Source organism: Rhinoderma darwinii, chromosome 1, assembly GCF_050947455.1.
Source record: "Rhinoderma darwinii isolate aRhiDar2 chromosome 1, aRhiDar2.hap1, whole genome shotgun sequence".
Taxonomy (NCBI): Eukaryota; Metazoa; Chordata; class Amphibia; order Anura; family Rhinodermatidae; genus Rhinoderma; species Rhinoderma darwinii.
Genome location: NC_134687.1, coordinates 577,276,350 through 577,300,985, shown reverse-complemented (window position 1 = coordinate 577,300,985; position 24,636 = coordinate 577,276,350). Strand labels below are relative to the sequence as shown.

General features: G+C 44.1%; 1 protein-coding gene across 2 annotated transcripts in view; it reads left to right on the top strand.

Annotated features, from left to right (window-relative positions):
• The window catches only part of RAB3C (RAB3C, member RAS oncogene family), a 201,854-nt gene that overhangs the window by 28,827 nt on the left and 148,391 nt on the right, over positions 1–24,636 (top strand). For both annotated transcript variants that reach the window (XM_075839428.1, XM_075839418.1), the window contains exon 2: positions 7,647–7,874. In XM_075839428.1, the coding sequence (XP_075695543.1) occupies positions 7,647–7,874 (228 nt within the window). The remainder of the gene's footprint in view (positions 1–7,646; positions 7,875–24,636) is intronic.

Here is a 24,636-nt window from a genome sequence, read left to right as displayed (position 1 = left end):
TAAGGATTTGCCAGGCACAGCTTCTGTGTATACGCCCATAGGTAATCAGTCTGCACCTGCTTCTATGTCTGTGAGACTGACTCCATCTTCCACCACTCAGGATGGCAGGCTTAGGAGTGGGAGAGCCTATCACAGCCTGGCCAGACGGAGCTAGCTCCCGCCCTCTGTCTATTTATACCTGCCTTTCCTGTTCCTCTTTGCTTGTGATTCTTCTCGTGTGGTTTCCTGGCCCTGCTGCAGCTTCTGAACTATTTGACCCTGCTTCAATCTGACCCCGGCTTACTGACTACTCTCCTGCTCTGCGTTTGGTACCTCGTACACTCCTGGTTTGACTCAGCTTGTTCACAACTCTCCTGCTCAGCGTTTGGTACCTCGTACACTCCTGGTTTGACTCGGCTCGTTCACCACTCTTGTTGCTCACGGTGTTGCCGTGGGCAACTGCCCCATTTCCCTTAGTTTTGTGTACCCTTGTCTGTTTGTCTGTCGTGCACTTACTGAGCGTAGGGACCGTCGCCCAGTTGTACCCCGTCGCCTAGGGCGGGTCGTTGCAAGTAGGCAGGGACTGAGTGGCGGGTAGATTAGGGCTCACTTGTCTGTTTCCCTACCCCCATCATTACATAATCACAAGCCCATATACCTAGTCTACCCTGCTCCCTGACACTACTATGGACCCCCTTGAGACCCTGACCCAGCAAATGCAGGGTCTCTCCCTACAGGTCCAGGCCCTGGCTCAGAGGGTCAACCAGCCTGACGCTACCATGGTAGTGCCCCTCACCTCACCTCTTGAACCCCACCTCAAGTTGCCTGACCGGTTCTCAGGGGACCGGAGGACTTTTCTCTCCTTTCGGGAGAGTTGTAGGCTCTACTTTCGCTTAAAGCCTCACTCCTCAGGTTCTGAGAGCCAGCGGGTGGGTATAATTATGTCCCGGCTCCAGGAAGGGCCCCAAGAATGGGCCTTCTCCTTGGCTCCTGACGCCCCTGAACTTTCCTCCGTTGATGTTTTCTTTTCTGCTCTCTGACTTATTTATGACGAGACTGACAGGACTGCCTTTGCTGAGAGTCAGCTGGTGACCTAACGTCAGGGTAAGAGACCTGTTGAGGAGTATTGTTCTGACTTTTGGAAGTGGTGCGTAGCTTCTCGGTGGAATGACCCTGCCTTAAGGTGCCAGTTTAGGTTGGGTCTGTCGAACGCCCTGAAAGACCTGCTAGTTAGCTATCCCTCTTCTGACTCCCTAGACCAGGTTATGGCTTTAGCGGTACGACTTGACCGACGTCTCAGGGAACGACAACTTGAACGTTTTTATGTTTTCCCCTCCGACTCCCCCATGATGCCTCCCGAGGTCCCGTTGCTTCGCTCTTCCACGGAAGAATCGGAGGTACCTATGCAACTCGGGGCCTCCGTGTCCCCCCGACAACGTAGAGAGTTCCGCAGGAAGAATGGTCTCTGCTTCTATTGTGGGGATGACAAGCATCAAGTGAACACCTGTCCTAGGCGTAAGAATAAGCAGCCGGAAAACTTCCGCGCCTAAGTGATCATCGGGGAGGTCACTTGGGCGCACAGGTATTTCCCGTAAATATGAAACGTAAAAAAATCTTGCTTCCCTTTCAGGTCTCTTTTGGTGGTAGGTCTGCTACCGGCAGTGCCTTCGTGGATTCAGGGTCTTCTGCTAATATCATGTCTGTGGAATTTGCTATGTCTCTAGCTATGCCTTTGATTGATTTGCCTAAACCTGTCCCGGTAGTGGGTATCGACTCCACTCCTCTTGCTAATGGTTATTTTACACAGCATACCCCTGTTTTTGAACTCCTTGTTGGCTCCATGCATTTGGAGCAGTGCTCTGTACTGTTGATGCAGGGATTATCGTCCGATTTGGTTTTAGGCCTTCCCTGGTTGCAGTTGCATAATCCCACGTTTGACTGGAATACTGGGGAGCTTACCAAATGGGGTAATGAATGCTTGACGTCATGTTTTTCTGTTAATTCTATTTCTCCCCCTGAGAAGGTGAACACGCTACCTGAGTTTGTTCAGGACTTCGCTGATGTTTTCTCTAAGGAGGCCTCCAAATTGTTACCTCCTCATAGAGAATACGATTGCGCTATCGATTTGGTACCAGGAGCTAAGCTCCCTAAGGGTAGGATATTTAATCTCTCTTGTCCCGAACGTGAAGCCATGAGAGAGTATATCCAGGAATGCCTGGCCAAGGGTTACATTCGCCCCTCTACTTCTCCAGTAGGTGCTGGCTTCTTCTTCGTAGGGAAGAAGGATGGTGGTCTTAGGCCATGCATTGGCTACCGTAACTTGAATAAGGTCACTGTAAGGAACCAGTATCCCCTTCCTTTGATTCCTGATCTCTTTAATCAGGTTCAGGGGGCCCAATGGTTCTCTAAGTTTGATTTACGGGGGCGTATAACCTTATCCACATCAAAGTGGGGGATGAGTGGAAGACTGCGTTTAACACGCCCGAAGGTCATTTCGAATACCTCGTCATGCCCTTTGGGTTGTGTAATGCTCCCGCGGTCTTCCAGAATTTCATAAATGAGATTTTAAGAGATTACCTGGGGGTATTTCTTGTAGTGTACCTTGATGACATACTTGTGTTTTCCATGGACTGGTCCTCCCACATTGAGCATGTCAGGAAGGTGCTCCAGGTCCTTCGGGAAAACAAACTGTTTGCGAAGACCGAAAAATGTGTGTTTGGGGTGCAGGAGATACCATTTTTGGGTCAAATTCTCACTCCTCATGAATTCCGCATGGACCCCGCCAAGGCCCAGGCTGTGGCGGAATGGGTCCAACCTGCCTCCCTGAAGGTGTTACAGTGTTTCTTGGGGTTCGCTAATTATTACAGGAGATTTATTGATAACTTCTCGGTCATCGCTAAGCCTCTTACGGACCTCACTCGCAAAGGTGCTGATCTCCTCCACTGGCCTCCTGAGGCTGTCCAGGCTTTTGAGGTCCTTAAGAAGTGCTTTATCTCGGCCCCGGTGCTGGTTCAGCCCAACCAAATGGAGCCATTTATCGTGGAGGTTGACGCATCCGAGGTGGGAGTGGGGGCTGTCTTGTCCCAGGGTACCAGGTCCCTCACCCATCTCCGTCCCTGTGCCTACTTCTCCAGGAAGTTTTCGCCCACTGAGAGTAACTATGATATTGGCAACCGCGAACTCTTAGCCATTAAATGGGCATTTGAAGAGTGGAGCCACTTCCTGGAGGGGGCTAGGCACCAGGTAACGGTCCTTACCGACCACAAGAATCTGGTTTTCCTAGAATCTGCCCGGAGGCTAAACCCGAGACAAGCTCGTTGGGCGCTATTTTTTACCAGATTCAACTTTTTGGTTACCTATAGGGCTGGGTCTAAAAATATTAAGGCTGATGCACTGTCGCGTAGCTTCATGGCCAGCCCTCCTCCGGAGGAAGATCCTGCTTGTATTTTGCCTCCAGGTATAATAATTTCTTCTATTGATTCTGATTTAGTTTCTGAAATTGCGGCTGATCAAGGTTCAGCTCCTGGGAACCTTCCTGAGAACAAGCTGTTTGTTCCCCTGCAATTCCGGCTAAGGGTACTTAGGGAAAATCATGACTCCGCACTATCTGGTCATCCAGGCATCCTGGGTACCAAGCACCTCATTGCCAGAAACTATTGGTGGCCTGGGTTGCCTAAAGACGTTAAGGCCTACGTCACCGCTTGTGAGGTTTGTGCTAGGTCCAAGACTTCCAGGTCCCGACCAGCGGGCTTACTACGTTCTTTGCCCATTCCCCAGAGACCTTGGACCCATATCTCCATGGATTTTATCACCGATTTGCCTCCATCTCAAGGCAAGTCGGTGGTGTGGGTTGTAGTAGACCGCTTCAGTAAGATGTGCCACTTTGTGCCCCTCAAGAAACTACCCAATGCTAAGACGTTAGCTACCTTGTTTGTCAAACACATCCTGCGTCTCCATGGGGTCCCTGTCAATATTGTTTCGGACAGAGGGGTACAATTTGTTTCATTGTTTTGGAGAGCCTTCTGTAAAAAGTTGGAGATTGATCTGTCCTTCTCCTCTGCCTTCCATCCTGAAACTAATGGCCAAACCGAGAGGACTAATCAGTCTCTAGAACAATATTTAAGGTGTTTTATCTCTGACTGTCAATATGATTGGGTCTCATTCATTCCCCTCGCCGAATTTTCCCTTAATAACCGGGTCAGTAACTCGTCAGGGGTCTCCCCCTTTTTCTGTAATTTTGGGTTTAATCCACGGTTCTCCTCTGTTTTACCTGGTAGTTCCAACAATCCCGAGGTAGAGGTCGTTCATTGGGAACTGTGCACAGTCTGGGCCCAGGTTCAGAAGAACCTAGAGGCATCCCAGAGCATACAAAAAACTCAGGCAGATAGAAGACGTTCTGCTAACCCCTTGTTTATGGTCGGGGATCTGGTGTGGTTATCGTCTAAGAACTTGCGCCTTAAGGTCCCGTCCAAGAAGTTTGCTCCCCGGTTTATAGGGCCATATAAGGTAATTGAAGTCCTCAATCCTGTCTCCTTCCGACTTGAGTTGCCCCCATCTTTTCGAATACACGACGTGTTTCATGCCTCCCTCCTTAAACGCTGCTCCCCGTCCTTGGCTCCCTCGAGGAAACCTCCTGTCCCCGTTCTCACCCCTGAGGGGGTGGAATTTGAGGTGGCCAAGATTGTGGACAGCAAGATGGTCCAAGGCTCCCTCCAGTACCTGGTCCATTGGAGAGGATACGGGCCTGAGGAGAGGACTTGGGTACCCGCCCGGGATGTTCACGCTGGGGTATTGGTCAGGAAGTTCCACCTTCGTTTCCCCAATAAACCAGGTCCACCTAGAAAGGGTCCGGTGGCCCCTCATAAAAGGGGGGGTACTGTAAAGGATCTGCCAGGCACAGCTTCTGTGTATACGCCCATAGGTAATCAGTCTGCACCTGCTTCTATGTCTGTGAGAGTGACTCCATCTTCCACCACTCAGGATGGCAGGCTTAGGAGTGGGAGAGCCTATCACAGCCTGGCCAGACTGAGCTAGCTCCCGCCCTCTGTCTATTTATACCTGCCTTTCCTGTTCCTCCTTGCTTGTGATTCTTCTCGTGTGGTTTCCAGGTCCTGCTACAGCTTCTGAACTATTTGACCCTGCTTCATTCTGACCCTGGCTTACTGACTACTCTCCTGCTCTGCGTTTGGTACCTTGTACACTCATGGTTTGACTCGCCTTGTTCACTACTCTCCTGCTCAGCGTTTGGTACCTCGTACACTCCTGGTTTTACTCGGCTCGTTCACCACTCTTGTTGCTCACGGTGTTGCCGTGGGCAACTGCCCCATTTCCCTTAGCTTTGTGTACCCTTGTCTGTTTGTCTGTCGTGCACTTACTGAGCGTAGGGACCGTCGCCCAGTTGGACCCCATCGCCTAGGGCGGGTCGTTGCAAGTAGGCAGGGACTGAGTGGCGGGTAGATTAGGGCTCACTTGTCTGTTTCCCTACCCCCATCATTACAGACCCGTAGATTGTAAGTTTGTTACTACCTGGTGACCAGAAGCAGACGTGTAACTTTGACCCCAATGCAAATTCTGTTATAAGGATCCCCACCGACCTTGTCCATCTATAATACTGGTGTCCTCTTATGTGGCAGCGGAAGAACCCCCCCTCAGAAACCAGGGCCGGGGTGCTACTACCACCATTGCACCCGCTGTAGCTATGCCCTTGACCAAAAGTCTGAAATGATGCAGGAGGCAGTAGGACATATTTAATAATAATAATAATAATAATGAGCGGTCTACCAAATTTTCTAAATAGTACATGCTATGTTGGGGAGACAAATATGCCCCATTGAGTCTCCCAAAGAGTATAGCAAACATTTAAAGCGGTTTTCCAGCTTCTGACAACTGATGACCTATCCACTGGATAGGTCATCAGTAAATGATCGGTGCGTGTCCGACACCCGGACCCCGCACCGATCCGCCACTTCGGCTGCCTTCCGGATGATGTTGCCATAAGCAGATGGCTCCGGTCAAAGAATAGCAGCTGTTCTGCAGTAATGCAGCACTGCTCCTATTCAAGTGAAAAGGATCTGAGCTGCAGTTCTGCCGAACTACCGCTATGCAGTGGTCGGAGCCATCTGTTTCCGGCTCCAACTACTGCATCCCGTTCCAAACATCCAATGCACGAAGGCAGGTCATAAGTTTTCAGAAAGTGGATAACCCCTTTAACCCCTTAGTGACCACCAATACGCCTTTTTACGTCGGTCACTAATGGGCTTTAGGCTAGCCTGACACCTTTTCACGTCAGCCTAGTCTAAGTCCTGCACGGGTCTCCCGTGCAGGCAGGAGCCGGGGCTCTGCTGTCTGATGACAGCTGAGCTCCTGCTCCAACGCCCGCGATCGAAGTTTACTTAGATCGCGGCCGTTTAACCCGTTAAATGCCGCCGTCAATAGCGACCGCGGCATTTAACTTTGTTTACAGAGGGAGTGAGCTCCCTCTGTCACCCATCGGCGGCCCGCGAATGCAATCGCGGGTCTCCGATGGGGTGTCATGGCAGCCGGGGGCCTGATAAAAGCCCCCAGGTCTGCCCTGGACATATGCCTGTTAGGACGCGCCGGAGGCACGTCCTAACAGATTGCCTGTCAGATTTACACTGACAGGCAATAATGCTCTGGTATACGAAGTATACCAGAGCATTATATCAGCGATCTGAACATCGCACAGTAAAGTCCCCTAGTGGGACTAATAAAATAAGTCATCAAAGTGAAATAAAGATTATTACTAAAAAGTACAGTAAAAAAATAAATAAAACCATTTTTTTCCATAAAAAGTGGTTTTATTTAGTAAAAGTGTAAAAAAAAAAAAAAAAGTACACATATGTGGTATCGCCGCGACCGTAATGACTCCATTAATAAAGTTAATATGTAATTTAAACCGCAAAGTGAACACCGTAAAAAAAAACGCAAAAAACCATGGCGAAATTGCAATTTTTTTCCATTGCCCCCCAAAAAAGTCATAATAAAAATGAATCAATAAGTCCCATGCACCCCAAAACAGTACCATTCAAAAGTAAGTCTCGTCCCGCAAAAAAACAAGCCCAAAAAATCACTACATTGATAGAAAAATAAAAAAATTAGAGCTCTTGGAAAGCTACGATGCAAAAACAAATAATTTGAGTTCAAAAGTGTTTTTATTGTGCAAAAGTCGTAAAACTTAAAAAAAACCTCTACATATGTGGTATCGCCGTAATCGTACTGACCCATAGAATAAAGGTAACATGTTATTTACGTCGCATAGTGAACGGCGTCAATTTAAAAACGCATAGAACAATGGCGGAATTTCAGGTTTTTTTTATAATCCCCCCCAAAAAGGTTAATAAAAGTTAATATAAAAATTATATGTACCCAAAAATGGTGCTATTAAAAAGCACAACTAATCCCGCAAAAAACAAGTCCACATACAGCTATGTAGACGAAAAAATAAAAACGTTATAGCTCTTTGAATGCGACTATAGAAAAACGAATAAAATAGCTTGGTCATTAGGGCCTAAAATGGGCTGGTCACTAAGGGGTTAAAGATTGAGTAGAAGATAATACAACATTTACAAAATCGTTAGGACTGTTTGTTCACATTGAAACCCCTAGAGAAGCGTTACTGGTAATATGCACAACTCTTATTATTCCAGATGGCATCCGTACAGGACTCCAGATATGGACAGAAAGACACTTCCGATCAGAACTTTGACTATATGTTTAAATTGCTTATCATTGGAAACAGCAGCGTTGGCAAAACGTCCTTCTTGTTTCGCTATGCTGATGACTCGTTCACTTCAGCTTTTGTGAGCACGGTCGGGATTGATTTCAAGGTTAAAACGGTCTTCAAAAATGAAAAAAGAATCAAGCTCCAAATCTGGGTGAGTTTTATGCTTTTTCTTCGGTAAAAGTTTTTGCCATTTTATTTAAAGTCTGTGAGAATTAGATTTAAAAAATCCAACAAAGGAATCAAATCAACATGAATGTTCACTAGTAAACGAGGAAGTGATACACGTAGATTACATGCAATAACCCCATTTATAACATAGCAATAAATAATGCATGTGGCTGATTTTCATATTTCATCAGGTAATGCAGGTCTCGTAAAGCGAATGGCTGATAAGAATCACAAATACCATTGAGAACACTTAGACTGATATATTTTATGAAGCAGCAACATAAAGGCATTAAGGTTTTTCACTGTCTGCATAATAATTTCCTAGGCTCATTGTGGCTTTTTTTGTTTTGTTTCTATGTATACGTGCATATAGCTGCACAATAGGTTAATTATTAATGTTTAAAGAGGAAATATGCGCTCTGCTGTCAAGTCTGTTTTAGTAAATACTTACATTTCCAAAAAATAACAATTCCTGAGCATAAATACGTATTTTGTTCCTCTGTTGTTCCTCCTGGAAATGTAGGAATAAATCGACAACTGGGTGTTACTCTTCCCTTTTTCAATAGGATATGTCCCTACACAGTCTGACACCGTCATCACTGATTGTACAGTACCAAACTGCAGGGACACACTCTATTTACCAGGGGAATAATAATGACTAGTTTTCAATTTATTCAATCATTACCAGAAGGGATAACATAGGAACGGCACAATGCAGTGTTAGAAGAAACATTCTTACAAAATTGTTATTTAATGGGGAATACCAGTATTTAATAAAACAGAAATGTCATCATAGGTCTAGTTTTGGTGCTAATGTATTTGGTTAAAATACAGCAATTCCCTAATGTAATGTAAAATAATTTTTAATTTAGCTATGGGAGTGTTCTGAAACATTCCTGCTGGAAAATTTAACCCCCCCCCCCCCCATGGGTTTCCTGCCTCTGTAATGACACTCTATCCTATAGATATGGGCCATTGATTGATGTAATGATGTTTTACAAGATCTCTGGTAAGCTTAGTTCTGACCGATGGAAATTTGCTGCCATATTTTCTTGGTTGATAAACATTACAGTTAAGTTCAAAGTGTTTATAAAACAATCAGCTGGGGACTTATGTATGTAGGTCATTGCAAAGTATTGATTTTTGCACCAATTTTTAAATTTTGACTAAATTTATTTGATAAAAAGTTGTTTTCTTTAGTTAAAAAAAAAGGAAAGACATTTTTTAATTTAACTAAAAACATTAAAGAGTGGAACAAAATCACTATTAGAGTATGTCTTTAAAGATGATGCCTCATGTTTAATTTTAGCTTTGTTACTTAGATTTAGGTCTTTTTAGGTTTGCTCTTTTTTTTTATAAATGTTGGAGCTATCTTTTTTTTATTTATTTTTTTTAAAGGTCCCAGCGGCCATTTTGGAGATATGCACTTTCTCCCTCTAATGTTTGTATAGACAGTGCAGTAGGCAGTGTGTGCTTTATGGCAACTACAATGAATGGGGCTAATTGACAGAGAAATTTAATAGATGATTGCTGTCTTTATGAAGTGATAGAGTGGATGCATCTAGCCGTACAATACAGCTGACAAGTGGGTTGCAGGAAACAAGAAGTGTCTGCCTATTGTGACTGCTCTAGCAGCCAGTGTGAAAACTATATTTAAAGTTTTTTTTATGTAGATATTTACACAAAATAGCAGGCACCAGGTCTTTGTGGGTTTTAACATTACAAAGGACATACAATATTTGGGGTACTAGGTGCCCGTGGATACAGAAGCATACCCTACTTACACCTAAAATTGCAGGAGGATTAGGGAGTTGCAAGTTATGGAATTGCTCTGTAAGCTGGAGACTGTCTGGATAAAGCATGCAGGTAATCCGCTACCTCAAGTCCGTCACAACTCTGATCAGCAGAGTCTAAGGCTACTCTATGGTCTTCACCAGAGCCCACCGCAAAGCAGGTTGGATTTGGCTGCATAGAACCCAGGTTGCATTAACAGAATACACTGTTGGAAAGGAGGTGCAATGCAGACAATACCATAATGGAAACCAGACAGACAGAGGGTAAACAGCAAACAGAGTACACAATCAGGTGAGACTTTAAGTCCAAATCAGAAAGCAGAAGAGTACCAGGAGTTGCAGAGGTCAAAACCAGCAGAGAGCAGTGTCCAAATCAGTGAGCAAAATGGTTAATCTAAAGTCAAAGCCGAGGTCCAGTTCCAACAATCCAAATAGTCAGGTGATACAGGGTGTAGCCAGGAGCTTGATCAGGTACTTGCATACACAAAGAAATTCACAAGCAACAATGAGAGAACTCACCAGACATAAATACTCCACCCTAGAATCTGATAGGAAGAAGACAGAGAAATGGGATTGACTCTGCATCTAAAACCAAAGCCACCTAGAATCTAGGCTAGTAGTCATGACAATCTTAAAGAGACGGCCGTTTCCTAACAGTACCCCCCTTTCTACAAGGGGCCACCGGACCCTTAAACCTCAGCCTAGGTTTCAAAGGAAACATCAAATGAAAGACTTTAACTAAACGATTAGCATGGACTAAATAGGGAGAAACCCAAGTTCGTTCTTCTGGCCCATACACCTTCCAGTGCACAAAGTACTGGAGAGTACCCCTGGCCCTTCTTGAATCTACAATCCTTTGAACCTCAAATTCCATATCTCCTTCTACCTGAACAGGAGGAGGTGGTTTCTTGAGTGGATTAGATGGTGGTAAAAAAAATAATTAAGGAGAGATTTGTGGAAAACATCATGAATTTTAAAATACGGAGGAAGAGCCAGGCAAAAAGACACAGGGTTAATAACTTCAATAATTTCATATGGACCAATAAACCTAGGAGTAAACTTACGAAACAGTACATCGAGACGCAGATTCTTAGTAGAAAGCCACACCTTTTGACCCACACTAAACACAGGACCCACCGAACATCTTTTGTCAGCATTTTTCTTTTGAATAACTTAGGAGTTCTTCAGGTTTGATTGAACCTGAGCCCAAACTCTACACAGTTTATTTGATTCAACCTCCACCTCAGGGTTATCACTAGAAGAGGCAGAAAATGAACCAAAATGAGGATGAAAACCATAATTACAGAAGAACGACGAGGTATCAAGAGAAACATGGTGGCGATTATTCATAGCAAATTCCGCGAATGGAAGATACGAGACCCATTCAGCCTGGTTATCCGCAATATAGCACCTAAGATACTGTTCCAAGGTTTGATTAAAGCGCTCGGTTTGACAATTAGTCTCAGGGTGAAAAGCAGAAGAGAAAGATAACTGTACACTAAGTTTCTTACAGAAAGCTCTCCAGAAGTGAGCCACAAATTATACGCCTCTATGAGAGACAATATTTTCCGGAATACTTTACATATGAACCACCTGATCAATACATAATTTAAACAGAGTTTTGGAATCAGGGAGTTTAAGCAAAGGAATGAAATGACACATTTTACTGAAACAGTCCACCACAACCCAAATGACAGTCTTCCTTCAGTGGGAGGCAAATCAGTGATAAAATCCATAGACAGATGAGACCAAGGTTTCTGTAGAACAGACAATGGAAGCAGTTCCCCATAGGACGAATTCGAGGAGTCTTAGTGCAGACATCACAAGCAGATACATAGGAACAAACATCACGAGACAAAGACGGCCACCAGTAGAGCCGTGAGACAAATTTTTTAGTGCCAGTTATACCTGGATGACCACACAAAACAGAATCATGTAACTCATTAAGCAAGCGAAATCTGAACTGAGGAGGTACAAACAATTTTCCAGCAGGAATGGTTTGCAGAGCGAGTTGCTGACATTCTTTAATCTCAGTTGCAAGATCAGGCGATATTGCAGAAACCACTATCCCCTTAGATGAAATAGGTTCTGGGTGAATGTCTGGGACCTGTGAGGAACAGAAACTTCGAGATAATGCGTCGGCCCTGACATTTTTAGACCCGGGTCTGTAGGTTACAATGAAGTAAAATCTGGTAAATAACAGGGCCCACCTAGCCTGTATGGGATTGAGTCTTTTGCCTGATTCTAAAAATTTCAGGTTTTTATGGTCAGTCAGTACAGTGATATGATGTTTAGCTCCATCTAGAAAGTGGCACCACTCTTCAAGTACAGGCGCTTCCATAAAACACTGTTTCAAAGGCGGAAACCACACTAGGTTTCCAATTTACAAGGTTAGAACCCACTTTTGTAAGATCCGTCAAAGGTTTTGGCAATGGAAAAATTACGAATACATTTTTGGTAAATAATTAGCAAAACCCAAGAACCTCTGCAAAGCGTTTAGTGAAGTGGGTTGAACCCAATCAAGAATTGCCTGAACCTTACAAAAATCATGAGGAGACAGAACATACCCCAAAACAATTTACTTCCTGAACTTCAAAAAGACACTTTTTAAATTTCGCAGAAAGATAATTTTCCCTCAGTACTTGAAGGACGGATCTTAAATGTTGAACATGAGAGGGCCAATCAGAAGAAAACACAAGAATATCATCCAGATACAAAACGTCCCATAAAATTTCTGAAAATATAATTTAGCAGATTCCGAAAAACAGCTGGAGCATTACTTATACCAAAAGGCATGATCAAATACACATAATGACCATCTGGAGTATTAAATGCTGCTGTCTTCCACTCATCCCCTTTGCGGATACAAACCAAATTGTAGGCCCTGCATAAATCTAGTTTAGAGAACCACCAGGCCCCTGAGATCTGATTAAACAGGTCCGGGATGAGTGGAAGAGGATATTGATTCTTATATTACCTCAATATTACCTCAAAAGGCAAATTTTCTAGGATAAAGAACGAGATTAGTTCAGTATGTAAGGTACCCACTTCCAAAGTAACAGGCGGAGTGGAGAACTTGACCGACCCCTGAGATAGAGGGGTATTATCTATAGCAGACACTTTGACAGGGCTACTCAGTTGAACAAGAATAGCCAATTATTTAGCAACTTGAAAATCCAAAAAATTTGCCGCAAAACCACAATCTACAAAAGCCTGACCAGAAATACAAACATTATTAAACAATACATTAACAGGCAAAACGATTTTTTGAGAAAATGTGGGAAAAACCTGACTGCCCAGGTGGCATTCCCGGGGACCATCCAGGCTCTGAAATTTTCCGGAGCTGGACGTTTGGAACAGTTCTTGAGCATATGACCAGCGTCCCCGCAATAGTAACAAAGCCCTCTGCGATTCCGGAAATGTCTCCGTTCTTGAGACGACATCGTGGAGCCCAACTGCATGAGCTCCTGTGCATCAGATGAAGGGATCTCGGCGCAGGGAAGGGGAGAGACCATTGCTGATCCTTCTTTTTTGCGCTCTCACAGACGTTGGTCAAGAAGCACAACAAGAGTCATGGTATCCTCTAAAGTCAAGGGTGGAGGGTTATTTACTAGGAGATCTTTCAAGGTTTCAGAAAGGCCTCGGCGGAATTGACATCGGAGCGCTGCATCATTCCACTGTGAAGAGACGGACCACCGTTTAAATTCTGAACAGTAACCTTCGGCAGGACGCCGTCCCTCCTGGAGAGATAACAGATTGGCCTCAGCCTGTGCATGGGTTCCATAGTGGAAAGAGAAATGAGATTGGCTCTGCAACTCAAACCAGAAGCTAGGCTAGTAGTCATGACAATCTTAAAGAGATGGACGTTTTCTAACATAGGGGTTCCTGATATTAGACACTATTACCATGCAGCCAGATTGGCACAATTTTCTGCAATTTTTACAAGACCTTACTACCCACAATGGATACAGATAGAAATGACAGCATGCCCTCATATTCCATTGGAAACATTATTGTGGTTGAATCCCTCAGGCCGACCTTCAGTCCTCTCCCATGTGCTTTCTCAGATGCTACAATTGATACTTTTACAGGAAACTTTAGTGTTAAATCTCCCCACAATTCTATCATGACTATTACCTGTAATCCTGCTTCCCCCCCAGGATTACACAAACCAGAATTTCGGTGGTGGACTAACAAGGGGTTTTATAGGATAAAATAATTTCTTATAATGGGTGAACTTAGGACGTTAGACTTTTTCAGAGATTCACACTCTATTCCACCATCTGAACAATTTATATATCTTCAGATCCGCCACTACTTAAATGTTTGGAAATCTAAATCAGAAGATATCAGCACTATGACTATATTTGAACGATTATGCTGGCTCCCTAATTCCAGAAGTAAAATCTCTTCTATTTACTCTGACTTGGTTACCCACAAGACTAAGCTCCCCTACATGACCAGATGGGAAGGTGACTTGGGTTCCAAAATAGAATTGGCATAATGGAGAGAAATGGCGTATCTGACTTCGAAACGGTCTATTAATACTTCCTTGGTGGAGGCAGGGTACATTTGCGATGCGATGGTATATGGTTCCGACTCGTATATCTCAAATTTACTCAGAAGGAATGCTATTACACACTTTATGGGTATGCCCTATAGTGGATCACTTTTGGGGACACGTGTACCAGCTCATCCGAACTGTTACCCAAATAGAACCCCCTAGAGATATCCCCTCAGCACCATTATGTGGACCTATCCCACAGGCTAGATCACGCACCCGTAAACTTATGCAGTATATTTTTTTTGGGCTGCTGAAATTACCATTGCTAGAGAGTGGCGATCATCCACCCTATCCATGGAATGACTTCTTACCAAAGTCTCATAGATTATGGTCAATAATTGTCTCTCCCATGTTTTAGCTGGAACCCTACCAGGTTCGAAAAGATTTGGAGCCCTTGGAAGACTCATGCACCTTTGTCTGGTTATATGGAGAAGGTGACCCCCACCTTCCCATCTCTCCTCCCCAACTTTCCCCTTCTTTCATTGTACTTGTCCTGTTGGGGGGTTCCCCCCTCTTTTTATTTTCTATTTGTTTTTATGGTTATTTCATTGTGCCTTAGGTACTCTTGGTACCACCTTATAGATTGTGATGTCTTTCGAAGTTAACTATATATAACACTGATGCATTTTTGTTATGCACAATAGGAGACATCATTGCTTTTCTGTGACATGATTTTGCATACCAGGCCCATGTTGGCCATTCTGTCTTGTGATGTTTTTTTTTTCTTTAAATGTGGCCTCCCAGGCCCAACCACTGTTAATGTTTTACTAAAAAATGAAAACAACTGTTCAATAAAAATGTATTTAAAAAAAAAAAAAAGGACATACAAGATAATTGTCCTCGAATCGTCTTGTGTGTACTCAGCCCTACAGCATAGGGAATGAGGATGACTTGAATAAATGCATTACTTATTATTAGTTTTAAAATGTTAACATCTAGTATATTCTGATATACTTTATTTTACATGTGATTGTCTTGATTTAACCGCTTATAGTATCTTCAGTGAGGTCATACGTTTATGTCTGTCCAATTGTGGATATTCTAACCATTATAGATCTCCAGTATATTAGCATACATACACACATATGCTTCTGGACAGCCCATTGATTTCAATGGACACTATGTAATGCTTAATCTACCCTGTTGTGGCGCTGCAGAAAAATTATAGAGACTTGCTGTCAGGTTCCATCACAGATTATAGCTGATCTATGGGGGTTCCTGCAACAGGAAAACCTGTTATAGTTGCGGGATATTTCAAAGCCAACATACCAATTTTAAAGGGATGGAAAAGTCTTGGCAAAGATATTGTGTATCTTGAACAGTTTTGCTTCCTTTGCTCTTTACTTATTTATAAATCGTACAACTACTTCCGGAGACTCATTTGTGGTTTCCGTTAAATGAAATAGTCTTCTATTGTGCTATTTATTAATAAAATAAACTTTAACAGAAAAATCAATCAGATAATAAATCAACATGTTATATCTCCCTATTAATTTGAGCTGGGCAATATCTATACTGTTTAATTGCAATTGCCCTCTGCTATGATCCCATTTTCTATGTGATTCCAGCCTATGTCCTACAGTGCTACACAGAACCCTCCTCTTCCCCCGTCCTAAAACCATCCTGCTAAACTGGAGTGATTCTTCTATTTGACATAAAGGAGAAAACTGTTACAAATAACTAGAATTTCATATTAAAATGAGACAGTAATCAAAATGATTTAAATCAGAGGCAGAAATCCAATATTGGAAAAATATTGCATACAATAAATCATGGCATAATCAATTATGTATAGAGGATTCAATGTAACCCTAATGCACAGTCCCATATTTGTCACTGTCAACTTCCAGATACATTACATTCGGAAAGTATTCAGGCCCTTTCACTTTTTTCACATTTTGTTATGTTGAGGCCTTGTGCTAAAATAACAAATAATTAAAGTTTTTCCCCATTATTCTGCACTCAATACCCTATGATCTCTCTTTTTTACTTGTTTATATATATATTCTAAGATCATGTACCGATAACTTGTAATTTTATAGGACATGTCTGCTTTATAGGGTTATTTGGATTTTGGCTAAAAATATTCGTTGCTACAAGCGGATAATATTCTATTTAAACTATTTAAACTAATTCACCTTTTAAGATTGCCTTAGAGTCACCTTCTTTGTATATGTATATACAGGTGTATATATCTTTAAGTGATACATTTACACACTGTATCTAGACTCCCGTCTAGTGTTGTTTATATTAGTAATATGAACTCTGACCAATGAGCCTCCCTCTGAAGCTCTAGGCAGCTATAAAAGTAACGATGAGGACTGCTTTTAGCCATTGTGTTTTTTTAGCCTGAGGAAGAGTCCGGTCTTGAAACGCGTAGCTATACTATTTTAAAACACGTTAATAAACCTATTGAATTTTATACTACGGATTACCCTCTTTTCTTGATCACCCAATTTTACCAAATGGAAATGTAAAGAACATCCAAGGTAACCTACAAAGGAACGGCGCCACCAAAGGGGATTTCATTTTTTATTATTGCCTTTGATTATATTGCCAACGGAACCTTTGTGGATCTCTGAATGAACCCTGGGCTGCAATATTCCAACACCCTATAGGTGTATCAGGGCATTGTGCTCCGAGCACAATGTCTCCAGGTGAGCATAACTTTACCATCTCTACCATCACTTCTCAAATCCCCTGAGATGATGCACTATGTGCGCCGTGTATTTTTTGTTTTTTCCTAAACAATACCCTATAATGACATAGTGACAACAGAATGTTAATAATCTTTGCTAATTGATTGAAAAGGAAAAACTAAAATATTGCATTGACATAAGTATTCAGACCCTTTACTCAGTTGTTAGTTGAGGCACCTTTGGCAGCGATAACAGTATCCAGCCTTCTTGGGTATGATGCCACAAGATTTGGGGATTTTCTGCCATTCTTCTCTGCAGATCCTCTCAAGCTCTTTTAGGTTGGATAGGGTCCGTCGGTGGACAATCATTTTCAGGTCTCTCCAGAGATGCTCGATTGGGTTCAATTCAGGGCTCTGGCTGGACCACTCAAGGACAATAATAGTGTTGTCAATTAGCCACTCCTGTGTTGTCTTGGCTGTGTGCTTAAGGTCATTGTCTTGTTGGAAGGTGAACCTTTGGCCCAGTCTGAGGTCCAGAGCACTCTGGATCAGGTTTGCATTAAGAATATCTCTGTACTTTGCTCCATTAATCTTTCCCTCAACCCTGACCAGCCTCCCTGTCTCAGCCACTAAAAAACACCCCCACACCATGATGCTGCCACCACCATGCTTCACTGTAGGGATTGTATTGGGCAGGTGATGAGCAGTGCCTGGTTTCCTTCAGACATGACGCTTATAATTGAGGCTAAAAATTTCAATCTTGGTTTCATCAGAACACAGAATGTTGTTTCTCGCAGTCTGAGAGTCCTTAAGGCGCTTTTTTGCCAACTCCAGGCAGGCTTTCATGTGTCTTTTACTGAGGAGAGGCTTCTTTCTGGCCACTCTTCCATAAAGCCCAGATTGGTGGAGTGCTGCAGTGATGGTTGACCTTTGGGAACTTTCTCCCATCTGCACACAGGATCTTTGGAACTCAGCCAGAGTGACCATTGGGTTATTGGTCACCTCTCTTACCCAGGCTCTTCTCCCCCGATTTCTTAGTTTGGTGGGGCGGCCAGCTCTAGGAAAAGTCCTGGTTGTTCCAAAATTCTTCCATTTAAGAATTATGGAGGCCACTGTGCTTTTGGGAACTTTCAGTGCAGCAGAAATGTTTTTGTACCCTTCTCCAGATCTGTGCCTGCACACAATCCTGTCTCTGAGCTCTACAGGCAGTTATTTCCTCATCACGGCTTGGTTTATGTTATGATATGAATTGCCTATTGTGAGACCTTATATAGACAGGGTTGTGTCTTTCCAAATCATGTCCAATCAAATGAACACAGGTAGACTCCAAACAAGGTGTAGAAAGATTTCAAAGATGATCTAGATAAATGGGAGGCTCCCAGAGCTAAATTTCAAGTGTCATAGCAAAGGGTCTGAATACTTATGTCCATGCAAAATTTGAGTTTTTCAATTTTAATACATTTCAAGAATTCTTTGTTCACTGTCATTGTGGGGTATTGAGTGCACAATGATGGGGGAAAACTTGATTTTAATTTATTTTAGCACAAAGCCTCAACATAACAAAATGTGAAAAAAATGAAAGGGTCTGAAGACTTTCCAAATGCACTCTATACTTTCACACAATAGTCTCATGGACACAGCAGAGCCATGTGCATGGAGCCTGTATGAAAGCATGAAATATGTGTGCTATCTGTGCGGTTCCATGTTACAGAGGTATATAACCAATTGTACCCAAAGAGGGCTGAAAGAGATTGTCTCTATATGTGGTGATATAGTGTGTTACACCATGATATTTAGACAAACCCAATAATTATATATATCACTGAGAGACAACCACAATATGAAAACCAAGCATAACTTGGTGCATTGACCAAAGGCAAATGGAGAAACCTACAGACAGAAAAATATAAATTCTAGCACAAACGTAATGAGTATAAAAAATATTCATTTTTATTAAAGACAGATACAAAGCATTAAAAAAGATGAGTCACACAATGAGAAGAAGGCGTCCACCTGTGCAAGACCAGATGACAGGTAATAAGAGCATGAACATACATGCATGTGGAGATACAGGCATATGTATACATAAAAGACCAAGATCACTGGCTATGTCACGTATATATCAAAGTAATCGATATGTGTATCAGTGGCAATGTAATGTAAAGTGCTAAATGCATATAAAGAAACTTGTAACTATGAACCACAAAAATACACATAAGTAGAGGCATATATAAGGCCCAGACAACAAGCTAGAGGGCCAGAGTAACAGCAAGCCTATAGAGCATAAAACAGACACCCAGTGGCGTAACTACCGCGGTAGCAGCAGTAGCGGCTGCTACGGGGCCCGGGGCTTGAGGGGGCCCGGTGGCGCCGCTAGCAGCCGTTATGGCTACTACAGCGGTAGCGTCGCTACTGTGGGGCCCGCGACGCCGAGCCTTACACAGGCCATCTCATGCCTGTAGGTGTCGCTAGCACCGGAGGGGGCCCCAGTGCTAGCGGCAGCCAAATACATGAATGGCCGGGCATGTTCCGTGCCTGACCATCCAGTGCCTTACAATGACACTGATTGGCTAGCGGCGCGATGACATCATCGCGCCGCTTCCATGCTTGGAAGGTGCTGATTGGCGGGGCAAGTCATTCTGCCCCGCCAATCAGCGTCATTGGAGGACGCTCGTTCAACTCCTGCAGACATGCTCAGAAGAGAGCATGTCTGCATCGCCAGTGAACAGCGTGGGAACCGGAGAATGTGAGTATGTCAAGTTTTTGTTTTTTTTCCCCTCATAAAAATGTGAATGCCATTATCTATGGGGGGGGGGGGGGGTCATCTTTATGTGGGCTATTATATATAGGGGGTCTATATGTGGGGCAGTAGCTACAGGGGGGGTCTATATGTGGGGGTGTGGGCCATTATATACAGGGGGCTCTATATGTGGGCCATTATATACAGGGGGGTCTATATGTGGGGGTGTGGGCCACTATATACAGGGGGCTCTATATGTGGGCCATTATATACAGGGGGCTCTATATGTGGGCCACTATATACAGGGGGGGTCCATATGTGGGCCACTATATACAGGGGGGTCTATATGTGGGCCACTATATACAGGGGGGTCTATATGTGGGACACTATATACAGGGGTGGGTTACCTGTGGGGCACTAGCAACAGGGTGGCTATATGTAGTGCACAGTCTACAGGGGTGGGCTATATGTGGGACACTATATACAGGGGGAGCTATATGTGAGACACTATATACAGAGGTGGGCTATACGTGGAGCACTAACTATAGAGGAAGCTATATGTAGGGCAGCACGGTGGCTCAGTGGTTAGCACTATTGCCTTGCAGCTCTGGAGTCCATATGTGGGCACTATCTACAGGGGCTTCTATGTAGGTCACTATCTACAGGGGACATGTTGTGTGTTTGTGACAGTTATATTTAGATGTGTTGAGAATTTTAACTTCGTTTTATAGGTGCAGAAATGTTTTAAAAGTGAGAAGCTGAAGACATCTAAACGGAAAACTGCAGAAATGGGTCATGGCCGGGAGAAATCCATCATAGATGTCTGAACCGGAGGGAGAAGAAAAGAACTAGAATCTGAGACGTCACCGGTGAGTCACTTAATGTAAATGTTTATTCTGCCTCTAATCAGTATTGTTGTCACTGTATGATCTGCAGCGAGATGATGGTGATAGGATTTTTTTTGTGAAACCGCATCTCCCAGCATATCCTTACCATTGTTCCGGCCATGCTGGGAGCTGTAGTTTTACGCCGTACAAACTTATACGCAGTGGCGTAACTACCGCTATAGCAGCCGTAGTGACTTCTACAGGGCCTGCAGCATGAGGGGGCCCGTGCCACCCGCCGGCACGGCCCCCTCCCATGGCCGCAGGCTCCGCTAGCAGCCGCTATGGCTGCTACAGCGCGACGCCACTGAAGGGGTTGTTCCTACATAAGACATGTATCCCCTATCCACAGGATAGGGGATACATGTGTGATCGCTGGCAGCGATGAGGAGAACGGGGGACCGAAAGTCCCCCCTAAGTTCTCCATGACAAACCTCGGACTTCCGGGGTCTGTGTCGGCAGCTCCGTAGAAATGAATGGAGCGCCGGTCGCGCTTGTGCGCATGCGTGACCAGCGCTGCTTTCATTTTTATTGAACTGTGCAGACGCCGGAAGTCCGAGGTTAGTCATGGAGAACTTCGGGGGACTTTCGGTCCCCCGTTCTCCTTATCGCTGCCAGTGATCACACATGTATCCCCTATCCTGTGGATAGGGGATGCATGTCTTTTGTAGGACAAACTATAGGACGTTTTTTTTTGGGGGGGGGGGCTATATAGCGTTATCTACAGGGGGGGCTGTATGGCGTTATCTACAGGGGGGCTGTATGGCGTTATCTACAGGGGGGCTGTATGGCGTTATCTACAGAGGGAGTCTGTATGGCGTTATCTACAGGGGGGCTGTATGGCGTTATCTACAGAGGGAGTCTGTATGGCGTTATCTACAGGGGGGCTGTATGGCGTTATCTGCAGGGGCTGTGTATGGTGCTATCTATAGGGGGGCGCTGTGTGGTGGAATCTATAGGGAGGCACTATCTACAAGGGGGGGGGGGGGTTGTGTGATACCCAGCAGAGGGGGGGCCCCAGTCAAAAGTTTGCTATGGGGCCCAGTCTTTCCTAGTTACGCCCCTGCAGACACCTGTCCTAAGTAGTGTACGTACCCGAATTCATGGTCCTGCCTTCATGGTGGACGCCTTCTTCTCATTGTGTGACTCATCTTTTTTAATGCTTTGTATCTGTCTTCAATAAAAATTGATATTTTTTATACTCATTACGTTTGTGCTAGAATTGATATTTTTCTGTCTGTATGTTGCAGAGGTATTCTCCCATAGAAACATAGCTCCTTAACACAACATTGATGGAACATGGCACTGTTTTAGTTCTTTTCCAGATACATATGGAATCCGACCTTACAAAAAATCACTCTGTATGCATCCATATAGAATTGGATTCATTAGGGCACCAAAGACATGTGCCTTTTAAAGGACAGATCTATTGGGCCTCCTCAGGCTCCAGGTCAAGCACTGCAACTCCTGTGGTTATGCCCCTGAATTAATGCTATTAATAGTTGTCACCCATAATCTGTTTCTTATGTTAGAGATCAAAATAACAAAGAAAATGGATACTTAAAATATGGTAATAAATATCTTCCAATGTCTACACAGTCAAAGATCATAAAACAATTCTATCTATTTAGAGGTGAAACTTTTATAAACACATAGTAGAAAATATCGTCTGGACAAGAACGCTTAAAAATGTTTAAAAAAGCGTAATATTTTTTAAGCGTTCTTGTCCAGGCGATATTTTCTACTTTCAGTTATGTGAACGCAAAAAATTCAAAAATTATACCTCTTTATCTACTTCTTTTACAGACACATAAATCAAAAAAGTTTTGATACACAGGTGACGTCTTCTCTGATTTGAGTTGTTAGCTTTCCCTTTTCCCTATCCGGGTAGAACCGACATGAAGAGTCTTCCAGCCATAACTCATGCTGCAGAGTGTGCTGCCCAGACATCTTTGGTTTCTTGCTTTTCTGGCATCCTCCCCACCTATTCCCCATTCTCTAAATAAACACCCCATCATGATGCTACCCCAATGCTGTGCCTGTTGCTGGCCTATTTCTGCAATTACTCTTACCACTGTATTGCACATTGCCCACAAATACTGTACTTTAGCAAATTGGAACAAATTTAAAAATCCAGCATCAGAAATATTGCTATCATTACTGTAGTTACCCCAAAAATAATAGATAGTGCCATATATAGTGACTCACGAAGTAATAGTACCCCAAACATTAAAAGTGTCCTCTACAATAAAAGTCCATTTGTGCCCCATACAATAATATTGCCACCTTTAAGCCCAACACAGTAACAGTGCCATCTAATAATGCCTCACTTTGTGCTCCCTACACAGTAAAAATTTCCCACTTTGTACCTCTACACAGTAATAATGAGTACTTTGTGCCCCACATGGAGTTAATGGTCACCTTTGTACCCCCAAAAGAGCAATAACCCCCACTTTTGTGTACCAAAGCAGTAAAAGTGACAATGAAAATAATAAAATGAATACTCACTTAAACCTGTTCCCTCGTTGAGTGGAGCGCCTGAGGCCTCTTCCAGCCTGGGCTGTCAGCAGTCTGGCACAAGTGGTGCGATGATGTCACTATATCACTCCACCTACGTCAGGGTGCCGACATCCTGTGCTCTCAGAGGCCTGGTGCGGGCAGTTCAATGATGTCACTGCATTGCACTGCTTGCAACAGCCGGTAGCGGGCCCAGTGCAGATGCACTGTTTGCCCTGTGGTTAAAGCGGCAATTTATAGATAACTTATCATGGATTCTAACAACTGATTTTAATTGGAAAAAAGGGCCCCACTTTGTACTTAACCAAAAGTACAAAAAGGTATTTATTTCATCTGTATCCCGTATCCAGGCACACTCTCAACATAATAAAAGACATAGTCATATAGCTATGACTAAGAGTGCATGGAACTACATATGTCTTTTATTATGTTGGAAATGTGTTTGGGTAAAGAATACAGATGAAATAAATATTTTTTTTGTACTTTTGGCTAATCCACGGTGTGCAGACCTTTTTTTTAAATTTTTAAGTGTTTTGCCTGCACCAATGGAGGTGAGTCCCCACCTGAAGAAGTCCATCTACATATTAACCGGCACATTTTATACATTCCAAAATGAAAAAACATTGGCAGGAAATCCCCTTCTTTTGGCCTAACCTTGCCATCCTAATATCTCATTAATGAGTGAATACTTACAGAGAAATCCACAGTCACGTCCTGTATCCTAACCACCATCTTCCTCTATCTGGCAGCCAGGACCAGAAGTTCTGGCACCTCATATTATTCTGAAACACTAGATCTTCTACTTCATGATCACAATGTACAATGTGAAGACATTATGATGATATAGCCATGTGTCATCCACCAGCAGTGGCGTAACTACCGCCGTAGCAGCCGTAGGGACTGCTACGGGGTCCGCGGCATGAGGGGGCCCGTGTCGCCCGCCGGCACAGGCCCCCACCATGGCCGGAGGCTCCGCTAGCAGCCGCTATGGCTGCTACAGCGCGACGCCACTGAACACGACTACGGCAGAGCAGGGAGATATCTCCCCGCTCTGCCATTAAACAAAAGACATGTATCCCCTATCCACAGGATAGGGGATACATGTGTGATCGCTGGCAGCGATAGGGAGAACGGGGGACTGAAAGTCCCCTGAAGTTCTCCGTCACAAACCTCGGACTTCCGGGGTCTGTGTCGGCAGCTCCGTAGAAATGAATGGAGCGCCGGTCGCGCTTGTGCGCATGCGTGACCAGCGCTCCTTTCATTTTTATTGAGCTGCGCAGACACCGGAAGTCAGAGGTTAGTCATGGAGAACTTCGGGGGACTTTCGGTCCCCCATTCTCCCTATCAATGCTAGCGATCACACATGTATCCCCTAGGGGGGGGGCTGTATGGTCGTTCCCTACAGGGGGGGGGCTGTATGGCGTTCCCTACAGGGGGGGGCTGTAAGGCGTTCCCTACAGGGGGGGGCTGTATGGCGTTCCCTACAGGGGGGGGCTGTATGGCGTACCCTACAGGGGGGCTGTATAGCGTTCCCTACAGGGGAGGCTGTATGGCGTTCCCTACAGGGGGGGCTGTATGGCGTTCCCTACAGGGGGGCTGTATGGCGTTC